Source organism: Stegodyphus dumicola, chromosome 1, assembly GCF_044657685.1.
Source record: "Stegodyphus dumicola isolate Sdum_Otavi_A_Nest chromosome 1, ASM4465768v1".
NCBI lineage: Eukaryota > Metazoa > Arthropoda > Arachnida > Araneae > Eresidae > Stegodyphus > Stegodyphus dumicola.
In genome coordinates this window covers 192,508,576-192,529,094 of record NC_140768.1, presented here as the reverse complement: position 1 = coordinate 192,529,094, position 20,519 = coordinate 192,508,576, and the positions used below count along the sequence as shown (strand labels likewise).

At 36.0% G+C, this 20,519-nt stretch overlaps 1 protein-coding gene across 3 annotated transcripts in view; it reads right to left on the bottom strand.

Moving 5' to 3' along the window:
- The window catches only part of LOC118203294 (endothelin-converting enzyme 1-like), a 260,831-nt gene that overhangs the window by 158,538 nt on the left and 81,774 nt on the right, over positions 1-20,519 (bottom strand). For all 3 annotated transcript variants that reach the window (XM_085824282.1, XM_085824273.1, XM_085824278.1), the window contains exon 9: positions 19,231-19,311. In XM_085824282.1, coding sequence (XP_085680408.1) covers positions 19,231-19,311 — 81 coding nt within the window. The remainder of the gene's footprint in view (positions 1-19,230; positions 19,312-20,519) is intronic.

The following is a 20,519-nucleotide window of genomic DNA, read 5'->3' as shown; positions in this document are numbered from 1 at the left end:
TCAGAGCTTAGGGAGCAAGAACACTTCAGGGTTTGGGAATACTGTTTGTCAGTAACAAATAAGTACAGTCTTCTTTTATGCCGTAGATTGCTTGAATATAAAGGCTAGGCGTTATTCTTTAATAGCCCAGACGAATATTTTCAGTTCAGCTAAGACTTGCTTAGCTTTGATCAGAGCTTAGGGAGCAAGAACACTTCAGGGTTTGGGAATACTGTTCGTTAGTAAGAAATCTGTTGATGAAGGTTTTTGTTGGTGGAATACTTTTGGGTTTAGGGAATTTTTCGCAGCCTCTAAAGTTAGCAGTATGTCCTACTTGCAAGCAATTTAAACACTTCGCAGGTTCTGCTTCTTCACATTGAAAGGACTGATGTGGATTACCACAGCGAACACATCGCGGCTTATGATGGCACTTTGACAGAGAGTGGTGGAAACCTTGGCAGCTGTAACACTGCAATTGTCCAGCACGTTCTCTGTATCTTTCAACCTAGATCTTCCTTCCAAGCACAAATTTCGTATTATAAATCTCTTTACTAAAGTTCTTTCTGGCCAGAGTGACCAAAAACAAAGGAGATCCTCGATTACACCATTGGCACATCTTGCGAGCTGGTTTACTCGCATGACGCCGTAGCCCTTTTATTTGAGATCGTCAACAATTTCCTCGGTCTTCCTGTAAGCCGGTGAGCTTCTGGTCAGTTCTATAACATATATGTTTCCCAGAAGTTCGAAGCAATAGTATAGTATATCTTCCTCATTCAAAGCTTTGATCATTTGACAGTAGAATGGTAGGTAAATAAACTTGAATTTTTATTCCGTTCTTAATTTGTTGTCCGTAATATTCATGTAGTGAGAAATTGTGTTTGTTCAAGAGAGATTTATGTTTCTTCCATTCATATCCAGAGTCCTTAAAGATTATCGAAGGTGGTTTGCGTCCATTAATATGAGGTGAGTTGCTATTGGTCGGCTGTACGGCGTGAGTCAGAGGAATAATATCCATGTTGTGTTCTATTTGGTTGGACACATACGGATTATCTGGTTTGTTTATCGATTGGTCAGGAAACATCGGTAGTTTTCGGTAGTTTCTTGTGGAGCAGGCTTTCTCATTGGCTTATGAACTCGACGTGTGACGTCGCCGCGAAAGTCGCCACCGCAGTCTGAACTTTCATCTAATCTTGTACTTAATAACGTTTTCATCCGAGCTAGCTGGAATTTGATCTCTACGAGCGTTTTAAACACGAATAGTCTAAGTAAGCCGCACGGGTATTCACACTCTGCTCTCAACTCAACTCAACTCTACGAGCGTTAGCTTTACTAGTAGGAAAAGGGAATAATTCGTCTTGAGTATGCGCGCTTATAGAGACACCCTTTATTTGGGAGTGCAATCGCTAGAACTCCTGGTCCACGGAAGCTTTAAAACGCCTGAAGAATTCAAGATATCTGGTTTCCTCATAGGTTAAGAAGACCTTTTCATCTTTGGCGATTTTCAATTGAACAATTTGGGATCGCACAAAATTTAGGAACCAATCCATAGTTGATACATAAATGCAGTCAAAAACCCAGTAAAAATAAGTCAGTCGTAGGTAAAAAGCACTATAAGCTCCTGAGGCCCTTTTAAGACACGCTAAACGCAATGTTTATGCACGCAATGTTTTTACGAGCAAAAAAATCACAGAGATTCTGCCATTGCGATTAAGGCCACGTTCTATAACTATTATTCTTTACAGATGGCACTACGTTCGTGTTGCTCCACCCAATACGATGAAAAACGCTGACGGTTCTTCCACTTCGTAAAAATGTTTTCGCTCCTGAAGAAGAGGGACTTGTATCTGATGGCTCTCGGAAAAAATTTTATTCAAATTTTACGACAAGTCAAGGTTCCTTTTTTTAATTTTAAATTTCGTATTGATGTGTTTCTCCTTCGTCTGATGTTGTAGGCATACTGGATGATAGTCTGTGTGTGAAGTATGCTCCTTCAAAATTGCTCCACATTTTAAATAAATACGTTTAATTACATTATATTACATAGTACAGTTACATAGCAAATACGCGTTACACAGCTTTTCACACTACATTCTCAAAATGCACGCCAACTCTGCTTCAAATCGAAACTTTTCTCACACAGTTGAGGGAAGCTACAACGCCCTCTATGGGAGATCTCAACACTGTGTTTAATGAAATATAACCGCACACTGCCTCAGGATAAAATTAGCCGTTTGGCGAAAAGATAATGAGTCATTTCTTTACCATTAATGTTTCTTAGACTGTCAATATCGTGTGTTTCACGAAGCTCAAAACTATTTAAAAACTAAATATCGTATTCAAGTACTCTGCAAATAAATATTATTTTATTTGCAGAGTAAAGAGGCAAACTAGTAATTTTTATTTAGTTATTTTTTAATTTTTGATGGAATTTTCTAGTGAAATATCTTATGAAGGTACATATTTATGAAAACCAATTAATATCGGGCAAGTTTCTGCTAATAACGCTTCAATAGAAAAATATACCAAAAGGATACTTGTCCATACCAAACTGGTACTTGTTTTCTGTGACGGTTTTGAAGAGAGCGCAATTCGGATTTAAGAATGTTATAAGCACGAAAACAAATCTGATTATCATAAACATAAATTAAATCAATACCTACACATTATTAGTTACTTAACATATAATTTTTCTTTAATTTTCATGAATTTTTTAAATGGGGTTTCGCTTGTTTAAAGTGTTTTGGTTTTAACATTTTTAAATTCTTTGTTGCATTTATTTGAAATTTATTAATTATGAATTTCAATTTTTTGGTCTTTGTAAAATGTTAGTTCTAAATTTCTTACTTTATGTCTTTAATGATAATTTTTTCTGCAGCTTTATGCGCGAAAATACTAGGCATGTTTATATTTGGTTTTCAAAAGAATTGCTTTGTAAGTATATATATACTTAGTATATATAGAGAGAGAGAGAGAGAAGGAATGAAATAACAATTTACTTAAATTAATAACATAATTCGACAGAATTTATTCCCCGTATAGATTAATTATCATTTTTAATATAACTATATGCTGCCCAGACGGTACAGTGGTTAGAGGAGCCTACTGTGGTGCCGAAGGGCCCAGGTTGAAATTGCGGAGAAGCCATGAATGTTTGTTAATTTATAGTGTCTTTGTGAAATGAGGGACATAATAAATAAATGGCGAGCCGGAAGTCCCTCTCGTGTAGATTAGTGGTAAAGGATGGGATGGGTAAAGGATGGGAACTCTTTGTGAATTGAAGGACAATCTAAATAAATGGCGAGCCGGAAGTCCCTCTCTCGTGTAGATTAGTGGTAGGGGAAAAGGATGGGAAACTCTTTGTGAATTGAGAGACAATCTAAATAAATGGCGAGCCGGAAGTCCCTCTCGTGTAGATCTACAACCTCCTTGAGGGTCTGGCAACCATTCTTCGATGAAATTCATGGACAAGAAAACAACAATACAAGTACTAGCATTAACTACTAGAAAAGCAATTTATTCAAATTAACAACGTTTAAAAATACGCTGGAAAAGTCTATTCAATATTTTATTCAATACAATTTTGCTAGCAATATATTGAAAGAAATATATATAAACATACCAGAAAATTTATGTTTTGCAAATTGTTTCTGGTTGCCACAGTTTAGCTAATGCCGCTAATGATGCCTCAGGCATCAGCTATAGCTTCTTTTCCGTTGATGGAAGATTGAAAATAGTAAGAATAACGAATGTCTAATAATGAAAAATCCCTACATTGATAAAAGGAAATTGTTAAAAAACAGTTTGATCATTAAACGTTTGTTTCTCGCACATGCGCAAATCGGTAACTGCTTGTTTCTCGCCAGAGCACAAACGCTTCGAATCAACATTCTCGAGAAGGCCCCTACAGAAGACAAGTACCTAAAACACATATATCTAATTCTGAAATTAAATCATCAGAAAAAGGGTTATTATTGCTAAATTTTAAAATAAGAAATATGACAAATATAAACGAAGCAGGTAGATACTTTCAAACAATAATCAAAACGATTTGAAGAAATGAAAGTTACGAGAGTCTACGCTAAATCTTTTTCTGTTTGATTTTGAGAATATGTAAAACAAACTTCTAATTTTAATTTTATAACAATCCCTTAATTTAGTTTGGATATTCAAAAATATAATATCTTTCCATCCTTTATATACCACTGAATGACGCAGCTTGTTCGGAATTTGAAGTCAAAATTTACACACCAAAATATTCCTCCTTTTCAGTTAGACTGTAGTGGAACATAATTTAATGTTTCTATATAATTATTAAGACTTCCTAAGTGGCAACATGATGGAATGTTTTGAACAGTTATTAAGATTCGCCATGTGGCAACAACGAGTCGAGCTAAAAACGTCGTTACTTCGAGCGTTCCTTGATAAGCGTTGGGTAAGCTTTATTTCTTAAAAGTTTGTTATATTTTTATGTAAAAAATAAGTTACAGATTGCCAAACAAAAATTTCAGTATATGTTGGAAAACAATATAATAAGACGGTCTACATCTCCATTGGCTAGTCCTCTCCACTTAGTCTCTAAAAGAGATGGAAAGTTTCTTCCATGTGGAGACTATCGAAGACTTAATGCTATAACTATTCCTGACAGATACCCTATCCCTAGGATAAATGATTTTAACCACATTTTAAAAGGTAAAAAAGTATTTACAAAAATTGATCTTTTCAAAGCCTATTTTCAAATTCCTATAGCCGAAGAGGACAAACAGAAAACCGCCATAATTACGCCATATGGCCTCTATGAATTTAATGTAATGAGCTTCGGTTTGCGAAAGGCACCAGCTACTTTTCAAAGATTCATACATGAAGTATTTCAAGGTTTGGACTTTACTTTTCCATATCTCGATGACATATTAATTGCTTCTGCCTCAGAAGAAGAACACAGACATCACTTGAAACTTGTTTTCGATAAATTAGATAAATACGGTTTGAGAATCAACATTTCTAAGTCGATCATGGATGTTGATAACTTAGAATTTTTAGGATATCTTATAACACCGGAAGGATCTCGTACTCTACCTGAAAAAGTCGAAGCAATATTGAATTATAAATTACCAGAGACTATCCATGATTTGCGAACTTTCTTAGGGATGCTTAATTTTTATCGACCGTTTCTGAAAGATGCTGCTAAGACACAAGCAATACTTCATGAATACCTAAAGGGTGCTAAGAAAAAAGATAGAAGAAAAATTAAATGGTCAGATGAAGCTATATTTAACTTTGAAAAATGTAAACAGGATTTGGCAAACGCAGCTCTTTTAAGTTATCCCAATTCAGATTTGCCCCTGTCACTATGCACGGTAGCATCTGATTGGGCTATTGGTGCAGTTCTCCAACAGTTTGAAAATGGAGCATGGAAACCTTTAGCGTTTTATTCAAAAAAAAAAAATAAATAAATAGCACTCGGAAAAATTACAGTACTTATGACCGCGAGTTACTGGGAATATATCTTGCAATTAAACATTTTAAACATATGTTAGAAGGTCGCGATTTCAAAATTTTTACGGATCATAAACCACTAGTTTATGCTTTCAGACAAAAGAGCGAAAAGGCATCACCAAGGCAAATTCGCCAAATGCAATACATATCTCAATTTTCTGTTAACATATGCCATATTAGTGGATGTGAAAACATTGTCACAGATCAGTTATCCAGAATAGCCGATGTCTCTATTTCACTCATTGATTATGATAAAATTGCTGACAAACAAGTTAATCATAAAGAATTACAAGATTTACAAACTCAAAATAAAACATTAAATTTCAAAAGTTATTTACTTCCATCTGGTAAAAATCTGTGGTGTGATACGTCTTCTTCTAACATTAGACCATTTATACTTAAGCAGTTTAGAATGGATATATTTCAACAAATCCATAGCCTCGCTCATCCAGGAATCAAGTCGACCGTTAAAGAAATGACGTCCAAATTTGTTTGGCCAAATATCAAAAAGGATATACAAACATGGAGTCGTGCCTGTATTGGTTGTAAAAAAAATAAGGTTTCACGTCATAAAAAGTCTGAATTAGGAACTTATCAGCAGCCTGATGAACGTTTTACTATAGTTCACGTAGATTTAATAGGTCCTTGTTCACCATCTGATAATTTTGTGTATTGCTTGACTGGCATTGATCGCTATACTGGTTGAACGGAAGCCATTTCTTTGCGTGACATAACAGCAGAAACCGTTGCCAGAGCGTTTTATGAACATTGGATTTGGGAGTTCCTTACCAAGTTATTACGGATCGTGGAGCAGAGTTTACTTCTGAACTATTTTGAACCTTGGCAATTATATGTGGAGTCAAAATTCAACACACAACTTCCTATCATCCACAGTGTAACGGCAAAATTGAGAGATTTCATCGAACTTTGAAAGCCGCTATCAAATGTCATAATTCCATTAAATGGATTAAGATTTTACAGATTAATAGGCTCATTTTTGGCTTATGCGAAGTTATACGTGACCGAAAATATCAATTGAAATAAAAAAGAATATTTAAACCTGGTATTACTGCTAATTTCTACTATTTTGTGCTTCATCTATCATCAACGCCATTTCAAATTGTTACATGTATTTATCTTATAATATTTGATATTTAAAGGTTTTTGTGAACACATTAAAAAACAGACTTGTCAAAATTTGTCTAATGATTCTATAATATTCATATCATAAATTATATTTGAGCTTCAAGAGTAATATTTATACAACGCTTGCAAATGCAAACGACAGTTTCTAGAGATGTGAGCAAACAAATATTTTTCGTAACGTGAATTTCGGGTAACTGACCTTTATTACATTAACTAAAGAAACTGAGAATACGACAAGTATTTTTATGACACTTCATAACTCCTAAAAGTTACGTTTTTAATAGTTTCAAGACTTGTGATCTTACCTCATTAAAAGGCGATTGAAGTTCCCATTTGCTTACACTCGCCACCGATGACGAATGCAAACTGTGACCTTTTTTATCTATTATTAATTAATTGGTCCGTAAAAGATCATTTTTTAAGTATTCGAACTTCACCTTCCCATGTATAAGCAAAATAAAACGCAGCATATTCAGTACAATAAAAAAATAAGAATGAAAGTTTAGGAGAAGAAATAAACGCAAATAGACTAGAAGAGAAACACGCTAATGTGACAATCAAAACCGTGAAAAACAACCACGCTAAATATAAGGTTGTTTTTCACGGTTTTGATTAAACGCAAATAGTTTAACGAAACTGACTTTATGGTGCATTTCTCTTTACTTGTTACGAGACTGAAAGTAAATTAGTTCATTTTAGTATGGTATGTTATTTTACTTTCCAACACAATGCACACACAAGCAAAGTTCTGTGACAACAAAAATTTAAAAAGGTATTAACGGCAATTAAGCAGATTATGTAACTAGTTGAACAAATGATGTGCATGTAAAATATACGTTTCTAATGCATGTTAAACATAAATTCTTTTCAAAATGCAATAAAAAATGCTGTAAATTAAATTATAAAAGATAAAAATATTGAGAGAAATCTATATATAATTTGTAATAGATATTAAAATTTGCTGCCACTGTTCCTTTCCTTAGTACATATGTTGCGGAGAAATGAAGCGTTAGAGACGTTTAAAAATTTATTTTTCAGGAATGCTAAAAATCACACAGCACAGGATTACTGAATAATCGGTAGAATTAGACTCTATAATTGACCGAGCTATTGCGAAGAGCAATGTTGCCGGTTCCAGAATTAAAGCCCAAGAGCACTTGATATAAAGAAATCCGGACGTGGAGAAAATCTCAGATGAGAAAACGGAGAAAAGGGGAAGAAGAGAAGTACCAAAAGGAGCAAGACAATCCAATCGGACAAGTTCGCAAAACGTGACGAGCGATCATAGCTTTCAAGGAGGACCCAAGACAATGAAAATCAATGACAACAATATGAGAAGATACACTACAGCAATAGTTCCAATGACAAATTCAAATGCAACTAAACATTTCAATCAGTAGTGCTAAATACAACACAATACAATACAACTATACAACACAATTTTAATACAACTATTCAACGCAATACACTACAGCAACTCAACGACAACCTAAGCAACCTAGTTACAACACTACTATATCATCACAATGCGAAAAATCTCACAGCATTAGTTTTATAATTCACCAAGAATAATATTCAAGCTACAGAAAAACTTCAATTAAAACCAGATGCATTGGAAATATGAACAGCTACCAATTCAGGAGCTAAGTGAAAACGTTGTCGTCTCCTCCCATGAAGGTGTGAGCTGCAAGTGGTCTGACGCCTCTATCTTCGAAGAGAATTTCATAATTAAAGACTTGGGAGTAATTAACAAAGTCACATTGCACAGCTTTGTTGAAGAATTTTTCATTAGATCTTCTGATGTAATCTGGAATCGTCTCAAGGTTTAAGTCTCTGTGTAAAAGTTTATTGCGGATAAGATAGTGAGAATCAGTAATAATGCGCAGAAATTTGTTTTGCACTACTTGTAATTGATGCAGTTGAGTTTGAGTGACCGTGTTCCAAGCAGGAGCAGCATAACAAAGTATCGGTCGAATGCAAGTGGTATATATATATATATATGTTTTTTGGTACGCAAGCTAAGATTTGAATATTTTCCAATGACCGGGAGAAATCTGCATATTATGCCCATGGCTTTTCTCTTGACACTATTAATGCGGTTAGACCATGTGAGCCTTTGGTTCAAAATAATTCTTAAGTATTTGGCCTTTGTGACCAGAAGAACAGCTTCCTGAAAAAGGTAGAGATCTTTAAAAGCAATGTTTTTTTAGTTTTGCTAAGAATTAAAAGTTGTGACTTGCTAGCATTGATTTTACGCGCCAATTTGTGCACCAGTCTTCTACGGCATAGAGGTAATTTTGCATTTTGTCTATTGCATGATTAGCTTGGATGGATTAAATTGCAATCGCCGTATCGCCGGCATAACATGCTAACAGAGAGTAATTGTCCAAACCAGGGTGAGGAAAATCTGATATGTAGAAAAGATATAGCACTGGACCGAGAATACTTCCTTGTGGGACGCTGGACCTTATAGGTCTTTGAATTGGATTTTTCATTTCCTAGAGTAACGAAGAAAGTGCAGTTCTGCAAAAAGGAGATCAGAAGAATTAGTTCTCTAGGAAGTCCCAAGTTGATAAGCTTGAAGACGAGCCCCTCATGGCAGACGCGGTCAAAGGCTTTTGCCACGTCCAGCATAAGGAGCGCAACACTTTGCTTGTTATGGAATGCAGATTCTACAATTCTTACTAGTTGTCGAATAGTACTGAGGTTTTTTCTGAATCCGTACTGATCATTAGGTAGCAGGTGAAGAAAAGGTTCCAATCTTGTGAGAATACGTCCTTCACAAATTTTACCAAGACTGGGTAACAAACTGATTGGACGATAGCCATCAGGCTTGGTCACATCTTTACCCAGTTTGGGAAGAAGAAAGATCTTGGCTTGCTTCCAAGGATCAGGGAAATAGTTAAAAGTAAGACAAGCGTTGAGAATACTAGCGAATTTACTGATAAGATTTCTAGATAAAAAAAGTTACGAAGCATTTTATTAGTAATTTGATAACTTCCAGGAGCTTTTTTGATGTTGAGATATCTAATAATATTAGTAATTTCCATAGGAGAAGTAAGCCTTGGGATGTTATGAGCCGAAGAAGAATGAAGCCAGGAATACACATAGTTTTCCAGAACATCTTTAAAGGTCTGATTCATGGGCTCCATATTAGGAGTAAACTGCTTTTCCAGGTATTCAGCGAAAATATCAACTTTATCTTTAAGTGAGTAGGCAATTTTAGTATCCGTATGAATAGGTCTATTGTTAATACTGCGTCTTTTAAGATTTTGAAGATACTTCCACAAAGAACCATCATTAATATTAAGTTTAGAAATAAAATCGTCTCTTGTTTCCTTTTTAAAATCAGTGATAAGCTTCTTGATTCTTCTAAAGGGCAGGATCACAGTTACGGTGCCAAAGCTTCAGCAATCGGTTTATTTCTTTGATAATGTCTCTGATACTGCGAGGGAGTCGAATATTATTGTTAGTTAATTGAATGGTAACTGTAGCATCTCTGAAAGCTTTCAGTATGCTGTCAGTGAAGATTTGAATGGCAAGATCGATATCCTGCTTGGTAGAAAGTGAAGTGAAAATAGGAGGATGTTTGATTAAGATATTGTGAAAAGTAATCCAGTCAGTATTATTTCTGGTAATAGGAGGGTCGTCTTTAGAAACACCAAGAGAAGCAATGACAGGTACATGATCAGATGTAAGGTCTGCCTTGACTTCCAAGGAAATAGGGATGGAAGTATTTGTAAGGATAATATCCAAGATGTCCGAGAGATTTGGAGAGGCAGGACGATAAGTGGCTTCAGAAGGTACATGTAATGCGACAGGATGATTGCAGATAAAATTATGCATAATACGTCCATTGGTGTTAGAACGACGACATCCCCATTCGAGGTGCTTAGCATTCATGTCTCCGGCAATAATAACTTGCTGATCTTCAGGAAATAAGTTTTTTAACATATTTTCAGAAAGTCGATTTCGTGGTGGATTATAAATAGCCGTAAAATGGATGGTACCGAATTGTGGGGGTATAACAGCAACAGTTACACTTTCGAATCCAGAAGCAGAGTTTGTCGAGACAAGACAGGATTGCAGAGAGTTTTTAACAAAAATTGCAGCTCCTCCTCTTCTTTGTGTAAGTCTATCACCTCTGCAGGTGCGATAATTAGCAATATACAGTCTATCGGCAGGAACAACATGTGTTTCAGAGATCATGCCAATATCTATGTTATATTCTATAAAAAAAAGTCCGAAAATTCATCAGTTTTGTTAACAATGCCAGCAGCATTCCAATAACAAAGTTTAAGCGAATCTGACTTATTGAATATGCTGGTCAGAATTAGTTTCATCTGATACTGTATTAGTGGCATTTTGACGGATGTTTTGCGCAAGGAGTTGTATTCCTGAGTTTTTCAGGAAGGTGACTACAGTATTAAGGTCATCAAATATCTTTTTTGATTCTGCAATAAGATTTGGAGAAAGATTGTTATTAGTTTTGATGGCTTCAGCAAAAGACTTATTGATAATAAACCTATCAGCATATGATTTAATTTGTTCTTTTTTAGCTTGCTTCGGGAACTTTTTACAACCTTTAAATGAAGCTGTGTGATCTAGATCACAATTTGCACATTTAGCAGGTGCATTCTTGTCTTTTTGACAGGTTCTTGAGTCATGGTTATCACCACATTTAACATATCTAAAGTCATTGTGGCAAGCAGCTTAAGAATGGTGAAATCCTTGACATCGGAAGCACTGGACTGGGCCAGAGCGTCCTTTATATGGTTCGACTTTGATATGTAATCCACAAATTTTGGTTTCTTTAGAAATTTCTTTAGATTTTTCATTTTTCTGCAGAGTGATAAGAAAAAGTGGGAATTTTTTAACTTCTCCTTTAAATCTACGAGAGAGTTGATTGACACTTATAACTTGGTAATTTTTTTAAAAGTTCTTCTTTGATTTCATCAGGATCTGTGCCCATCGTAAGATGACGGAAGACCACTTTATGATTCTTCTCATCAGGCAAGAGAAAGGAGTGATATTTCATTTTCTTTTTGTTCAGAATAATTGTCATTTCTCTACGAATGTTGACCTAAGAGACTTTAATTTTAAAGCCTTCTTTTTGAATGTAACCTGTGTAATTAGATTTGTCTGATAATTTATGTTCTGCAAATAACGTTTTTAGTTCTTTCCAATTACATTTTTTATCATTTATATAAATAGCAGGTGGCGCTTTGCCTTTTTTGTGTTGATCGTTTTGGATTTCTTCATTTACTGAGATTCATTTGGAACAACAGAACCATTGATTCTTGACTATTAATGGAAGGAGTAACAACTGGTTTGTGCTGAGAAGGATTAATAGGACGAAACGATCTCCTTTGGGTTTTTGTTGTTTCGTTACCTGAACTATCCGTTTCTTGTTCGAAAGGAATTTCATTTGAATTGTCTTTATTTGGCTTATTAGGTGATCCTTTCATGCGTTTTCTTTTTACAATTTTCCATTCACTTTCTGTAGATGTAGAAGGAGTTTCTTCTTGATGTTCTAATGACTCTTCAATTTCTTTGTGAGCAGTAGTTAAGACTTCATACATTTTTGAAGTAGATCAAATTCTTTGTCTTCTTTGATAGAAAGATTTCCATTTTGCTTCTTAATTCTCAGCTCCTCAACGGTAGCTGCAAAAATTTTCAAAAATGGTTCCATCATTCATAAGCAAATTGATGGAGTCCAGCGCTCCGGAACCAGACCCACACGAAGGTGTTCTGGATGATCCGGCAGACCAGTTAAAAAAAATCGAAATCCAACAATTCAGTGATGAGCGATCAATGGCACAAGATAAAGCAACCGCAGGGCGAAAACGCAGACGATCTCCAATACCGAGGCGGGAAAACACGTCATCCAAGTACGGGTAGAACACGCAGGTGGCAACTCGCAGGTGAATAATCGGTATTAAATATATTTTCTTTATGTATATAAGCGGCTAAAGTGTGTGTCGCCGATAGTTCATTGTTGCCACTCGGAAAAATGAGCGCGGAAATTAACGTTTCTGCCGTTTTTAATTAATATCTCGGCCGATTAAAATCATACGAAGATGAGAACGGTATTGATGGATTCGGAGAATTTTTTGGAATTCGAGGATAGACGTCTCGAATTTCAACTCGGCGTCGTTCCGTAGATGTTCGAGAAAAAAAAATTTGGCACGTAGCCAAATCCCTCTAATAGGGAAAACCCAAGAAAGAAAGTGGAAAATGTAGGGAAGACGTAGGAAAAATTAGTTTTTAATTAATATCTCGGCTAATTAAAGTCCCAAGTAGACGCGAATGGACAGAATGGCGTGCCACGGACCTGCGAAATCCAACGGTGTGCTTCGCTAAGCCCGGGAGCCAGCCGTTTCGGAGGAGATGATGTTACTTTACCCCATATAAAAATGCGGCTTAAGTGTTTATTGGTTTATTGGTTTAGAAGTTTATTGGTTGCTTGCGTAACCGTACTAGCCGATGGGATGAAGTTACCACAGCACAGGGTTGCCGTTTCAATTGAGACGTATACAATTTCCTGTAAACCTTGCCATTGCTATGACCATCAATAAGTCTCAGGGTCGAACGCTTAAGCGTGTTGGCATTTTTTTACCTGAGCCTGCATTTGGACACGGTCAACTTTATTTTGCTTGTTCAAGAGTTCGTGAAAGAACGGACGTAAAATTAAAAATAATGGATGGTCCTCTGCAGGGCGAGCTTAAAAATGATGGAAAGATCTACACAAGAAATGTTGTGTAAAGAGATGTTTGACATGTGAATTAAAATTTTATTATTTAAATCACCTTTATTTATTGACCTAGGGGTGGCTCTTAAGAAATGTACCTCCAGTGGTTTCCTTCATTGCACTCTACTTTAAGCAATTAAGCAAGTAGAAGGGGGAAACCTCGTGGGGCAGTAAACAAAGGGGCGTCCTCGCCGCCTAGCCTGGGTAATTCAGTTTAAATTAGCAGACACCTTTGCAAAAATCATTTTAATTACAATTTATAATATCTAGAACAGCGGTCATTTCGTATGACCGCCGGGTGTTCTAGTTATATATATAAGCGGCTTAAGTGTGTGTCGCCGATAGTTCATTGGTTGCTTGCGTAAATGTACTAGCCAATGGTTTCTCAAACATTTGATTTTCAAATCCACGTTCATAATTTTCTTTTATTGTTGCCAAAACTAGATATGAAGTACAATACAATGTTGCCAATGAATACATTTTCCTTTAAAACTATTAAATCTGTTTTTGTATTTTAAACTGATTTTTCAGCTGAACGCAAATTGAGCGTGTCAGGGGAAACGTGAACATTTGTTTGCATTGGCAATAATCTGTTTTACATGAAAACTGCGTCGTAACGTAATGAGATACATTCCGATGACATCAGAGATCACGTGACTTATGCATAGCTAATGTAAGTAAACAATGACCTCAGAGATCACATGACTTATGCATAGCTAATGTAAACAACAAGGTCATTCTTCCTCTTCTTCTCTTGCGGAATGCATCTCATTTATTTTAAGAATGCCTCCTAGAAAATACAGCACTGAAGAGGAGAGAAAAGGAGCTAAAGCTGCACAAAAACGGCTTTCTCGACAAAAAGGAACCACTGAGCAGAGAAAAACAAAGCTTGCTTCAGTCGCAGAGCAAATGCGCCTTTCTCGACAAAGTGAGTCCCTTGAACAAAGGGAGGAGAGAAATGCAAAAAACGATAGAGTAATGCTGACCAAAATGCAAAAAGGATTAAAACAGTTTCAAACGGAAAACCTTTAATTTTTGAGCATTCCTGTGGTGACATGAATATTAAATGTGAACACTGTCAGTCCTTAAACTTCAAGTTAGAAACTAATCGATTTGACAGTGGCAAGAAAGGATTTTCTCAATGTTGCAAGTACAGAAACATTGTAGTTCCACTAATTGAGAATTATCCACCACTCTTAAATAAATTATTGACTAATCAGCATCCAAATAGCAAACAGTACATGGATAGCATTCGATCCATTAATAGTTCGTTTGCTTTTGCGTCCATAGGAAACAAACCAATTGACTTGCCTGGACCATCTTTTTATTGCTTTCGACTTCATGGTCAAGTTTACCATCAAACTGGAACTTTGCATCCTTCTCACGGGAAAAGAAAGTTTGCTCAATTATATATACTTGATCCCTCAGAAGCCAGTTCGGCACGTTTAGAATGGAATAAAAGAGTTCCTGAGACCTTACTTAATGAAATGGGAGAATTATTTCAAGACATTAACCCATTTGCTTCTGCATATAAAATGATGCACGAAGTTGAAAAAGTTGGCCTCTAATGCTATAGCAAGCAATGAGCCAGTAATTAGCATTGCCATGCCCATTGTCTGTGACCGTAACTTAGATCAAAGGTGGTATAATGTCCAGCAAGCCAACGAAGTGGCTGTCATATTTGGAAACACTGATGGAGAGCCACCACACGAGCGAGATTTAATAATTTACCCAAAGGCTCAACCTGGACAAACTGAATTAAAGCGAATCAGCACATGGGATCCAAATCTTGACCCAATGATGTATCCTTTACTTTTTCCACGAGGAGAGCAAGGCTGGAAGCCTAAACTTGGCTTAAATAATCCTTGAAAAAATATATCGCCAATTTCAGTAATGGAATTTTATAGCTATATGTTATCAGTTCGAGACAACTTTAATCCTCTTATAATGGCAGGAAAACTAATTCAGCAACTCTTTTGTGATTGGTATCGCCGAATGGAATCTGGGCGGCATTACTACATTAGAACTCACCAAAAAGATCTTAGAACTGAAAAATACAATGGTCTCTCTCACTACTTAATTGGAGAAGATACTGAAGTTCCTGGGAAAAAGATAGTTTTACCATCTTCCTTTGAAGGCAGTCCCAGGAACATGCAACAAAGATTTCAAGATGCAATATTTATTGTTACAAACTTTGGTAAGCCAGACCTTTTTGTAACAATGACATGTAATCCAAATTGGGATGACATCCAGAAGAATTTGAAGAATGGTCAAACAGCTACTAATAGACCTGATATTGTAGCAATGGTTTTTAACATTAAGTTAAAACCCCTATTAAAAGATTTAAAAGACGGACTATTTGGCAAAGTCCAAGCTATGGTATATATGATTGAGTTTCAAAAAAAGGGGACTGCACCACTGTCACATTTTAATAATTTTAGACAGTGAATTAAAGCTTAAAAGTGAGGCTGGTATTGACAGAATTGTCTGTGCAGAAATTCCAGACAAAGTCAATTCGCTAAGCCTTTTTGAAATTGTAGCAAAGCCCATGATTCACGGTCCGTGTGGATTAATAAACCCAAACTGCGTCTGCATGGAAAATGGCAAATGTAAAAAAGAGTTTCCTAAAGCATTTGCTACCTTCACAAATAAAGATGTGAATGGATATTCAAAATCTAGACGTAGAAAGACGGAGCCTACAATAATTGGCAATAAAGTAATAGATAATTCGTGGATTGTGCCACACAATCCTTATTTACTTTTGAAATACCATTGCCATATAAACGTAGAAGTTTGTGCTTCTATTCAAGGTTTCCAATACCTTTATAAACACATATCATAGGAATAGGACTTTAATATTTTAATCTTTTATTTATTTCATTATTATTATTATTATTATTATTGTTGTTTGTCTGCGTCTGGTGTGCTGCGTTAACCATGAGGCCGATTATTGTCGGCCAGGAGGGTTGCAGCATACTCGTAAACTAAACTAAACTAAACTAAACCTTTATAAACACATTTATGACATGACTGTGCACGAGTTGAACTGGGAAATCAAACTCAGGATGAGATTTGTAAATTTGTGGACTCACGTTATGTTAGCGTCCCCGAAACGGCATGGCGAATATTTGGTTTCAGTATGCACTATCAGAGTCATACAATTTACAGATTACAAGTGCATTTGCCTGATGAGCAGTATGTGTGCTTTAATCCTGAAGATTTAGAAGGAACTGTTGAAAGAGCAGCAAATAAGCACACAAATTTGAGTGCTTGGTTTGAAATTAATGAGCACAATGATGAAGCTAAGGAATATTACTATCGTGATATCCCTGAACATTTTGTATACAATGCAAAAGCACCAGGAAATTGGTGCCGGCGCCAACGTGGCGGAGACAGAGTAATCGGAAGAATGTATATTGTCAATCCAGCTGACAAAGAACACTATTGTTTACAGCTTCTTCTTTTACACGTCAAGGGTGCCACTTCTTTTGAATACCTTAAAACATTTAATGAAGTGGAATATTTGACTTTTTATGAAGCGGCAAATGCTCGCGGTCTTTTAAAAGATGACCAGTAGTGGAAAACAACCCTAGATGAAGCTAAAGAATTTTTGAATTCAAGGCAGCTTTGCCATCTTTTTGCATACATATGCAAATTTGCCGACGATTTTCTTCAGCATGCTGAATTATGGAATCAGTTCAGGCAACACATGATGGAAAGTTTTTGCCATAAAATCCATCCTAATAATGAACATTTGCCACATCTTAATTGTGAAAATTTTGCACTTCTTGAAATGCAGAGTGTTTTGCAAGAACACTCCTTAAAATGTTCAAGCTTTGGCTTAAAAGATCCTCCTGCTGATCTTGCTATGCAAGAAAATCAATATGATCTGGAGGAAGAGATGGCACTTGCAGAAAGAGATAAAGAGACTCTTAATGATCAACAGGGGTCAGCGTATGATTTTATTTTAACTGCTTTAGATGCGCCACTCAGTAGTGGCAAACTGTTTTTTTACGGTTCTGGAGGATCTGGAAAAACATATCTTACAACTCCGTTGAGGTATTGCAGAGGAAAACAAATTTCTGTCCTCTCTGCTGCTACAACAGGCGTAGCCGCAAATTTATTACTTGATGGAAAGACAATACACAGTCTTTTTGGATTGCCAATTCCACTAAATGAAACTTCAGTATCGTATATTAAATTAAATACTGATAAAGCAAAGCTTTTATGAGAAGCAAAGCTCATAATAATTGACGAATGTACCATGGCTTCAAACCATGTTTTGGATACAACTGACAGGTTTTTAAAAGAAATCATGAAAAATGATTATCCATTTGGAGGAAAAGTTTTACTTCTTGGAGGTGACTTTAGACAATGTTTATCAGTATTGCCTCATGCTCCACAAGCCTCAATAATACAAATTAGCATCAAATTTGCAAAATCACGAGATTTATTTAAGAAACTCCCACTGACAATGAACATGAGGTCAAATGACCCCGAATATAGTGAGTGGCTTTTAAAACTTGGAAATGGAACTCTTTCTGATAATAATGGATTGAAGGAAGACGTTGTCGAGATTCCTTTGTCAATGATATGCAAAGAAAATTTAGTGGATTGGGTTTTTGGTAACAAAATCCAGCCTGAAAACATCAGTGAAATTAGTGAAAGGGCAATATTGTGTCCTAAAAATTCTGATTTAGACAAACTAAATGATGATGTCTTAAATATCATAGAAGGGAACGACACGACATATTTAAGTGTTGACTCTGTTGTAGCTGACAATAAAGCGAGTGCCAACAACTTTCCAATGGAGTTTTTAAATAGTCTGTCGCCTTCTGGCATGACACCTCACATATTGAGGTTAAAGATTCGAACAATTACTATGATGTTAAGAAAGCTTAACACCAGAAGGGGTCTTTGCAATGGTACAAGACTAGAGGTTCTCCAATTGAGAAATAATGTAATAATAGCCAAGTCTTTGACTGGCTGTTCTAAAGGTGAAATCCATATCTTTCCAAGAATTGATTTGGCTCCATCTCAAACAGGGTTGCCGTTTCAATTGAGACGTAGACAATTTCCTGTAAAACTTGCTTTTGCTATGACCATCAATAAGTCTCAGGGCCAAACGCTTAAGCGTGCTGGCATTTTTTTACATGAGCCTGCATTTGGACACGGTCAACTTTATGTTGCCTGTGCAAGAGTTCGTGAAAGAACGGACGTAAAATTAAAAATAATTGATGGCTCTCTGCAAGGCGAGCTTAAAAATGATGGAAAGATCGACACAAGAAATGTTGTGTACAAAGAGATCTTTGACCTGTGACATGATCTTTCAACTTTATTTATTGAGCTAGCGGTGGCTCTTAAGAAATGTACCGCCAGTGGTTTCCTTCATTGCACTCTACTTTAAGCAATTAAGCAAGTAGAAGGGTAAAACCCCGTGAGGCAGTAAGCATAGGGACGTCGTCGCCTCCTGCCCTGGGTAATTCAGTTTGAATTAGCAGACATCTCTGCAGAAATCATTTTAATTACAATTTATAATATCTAGAACAGCGGTCATTTCGTAGAACCGCCGGACTTTCTAGTCTATAATAAACTGACTTCTGCAATCTGAACAAACTATTAATTTTATAGATAACTCTATGAAAAAAGTAGTCAAACCGTTAAAAAACGGTTTCAATGATAATTGAGGAATTAATTACTTGAATTAAAAAAGTAGCTATTTAAAACAAAAGTTTGGTAAACAACGTTCATCTACGTTAAACTGTTGCAATATTTAACTGCAATTTATCATTTCGAAAATTTTTCTGTATAAACACATTTATCAGAATCTATACACTGGGAAATATTTGGAAGATCCTTACCAGGTTATCTTCAACTTCCCCGGTACAATCTAGCATCATGGAATCATCTTCGCAGTCTTCACAAATATCATCCCAATCCACCTTTAATGGGAAAATATATATGCATATATATTGATGATTTAAAAAAAAAAGATTGTACCACTAAATATTTCTTCAATGGTTGGTCCTAAGTCCGTCCAGTCAAAAAATTAAATAAATAATTAAAGGCTTCCAGACAGGATCAGTGTTGGACAACTAGTAAAACTAACTATACGAAATATTGATTTGAATGTGACAAACATTCTCATTTCGTAAAAATTTCGTTTAATTATTTCCCATTACATTTAATTAACTTTAAATTTGCTTTTTACGAAATAAGAATGTTTGTTAAATTTAACTTTACTTTATTCTTTTGAAATATTGATTTATTATTTTTGCCCTTGAGCAGGTCTAAAATGACTATTAGAAAGTTGTTTCTTACGCTACTATAGATTCTTACAAGAAAAACAACCTGAACACTGCAACACTCAAAATAATCCATAGCAATTTTTTTTTAGTTATATGACGTAAACCAGTTTTATCTGTTACAATTACTTTCGAATTTTACTATCAGGTACAGGTTAAAACAAAGCCGAAACCTGTCGCTTACCGAAGGTATATTAGGTATTCCCGGCCTTGCTAACCGTTAAGCTACGCCCAGTTTTGATGAAGAATACCACGGGAGGCTGTCTCCCACCCCTATTCCTCTACCAGTAACTCCCCAGCCAGAGTATTAGTTAGTGACACTGATTGCTGTACGGATGGTTCCGAATTCGAATCCAGGGAAAGGCATGAATATTTGTAAATATATAAGGTCTGAGTGGCAAGGGGGCACTCAAAATGCACGACGATCCAAAAGTCCTTCCGAGAGGTTGGTGTTATGGAAGAAGGGTTGAGAGAGCTCGTACGCTCCCTTACCCCGAGGTGCTCTCCCTCAAAATTGGGGCGGAAGTTTAACAGTTTGCTAGTTTCAGCAATACCTGACGATACTACAGATGCGCTGGCCTAACTTCTATCTGTACCTCTAGTAGCAACCTCTCGAGAGCATTTTCAGCTCACCGTGTATTTTGAGTGCCCCCTGACGCACAGACTCTATACGCTTACAAACATCCTTGCCTTCTCCGGGATTTGAACCCGGGCTCACCGGTACGGTCATCAGCATCACTATAACGGTTAAGCGGCAACTTTAATTAACAATTAGATTTGAGTTAAACCCTATCTTCCTTTTCTTAGCTTTTGTCATAATAATGCTCATAGCAGAAAGTAAGATA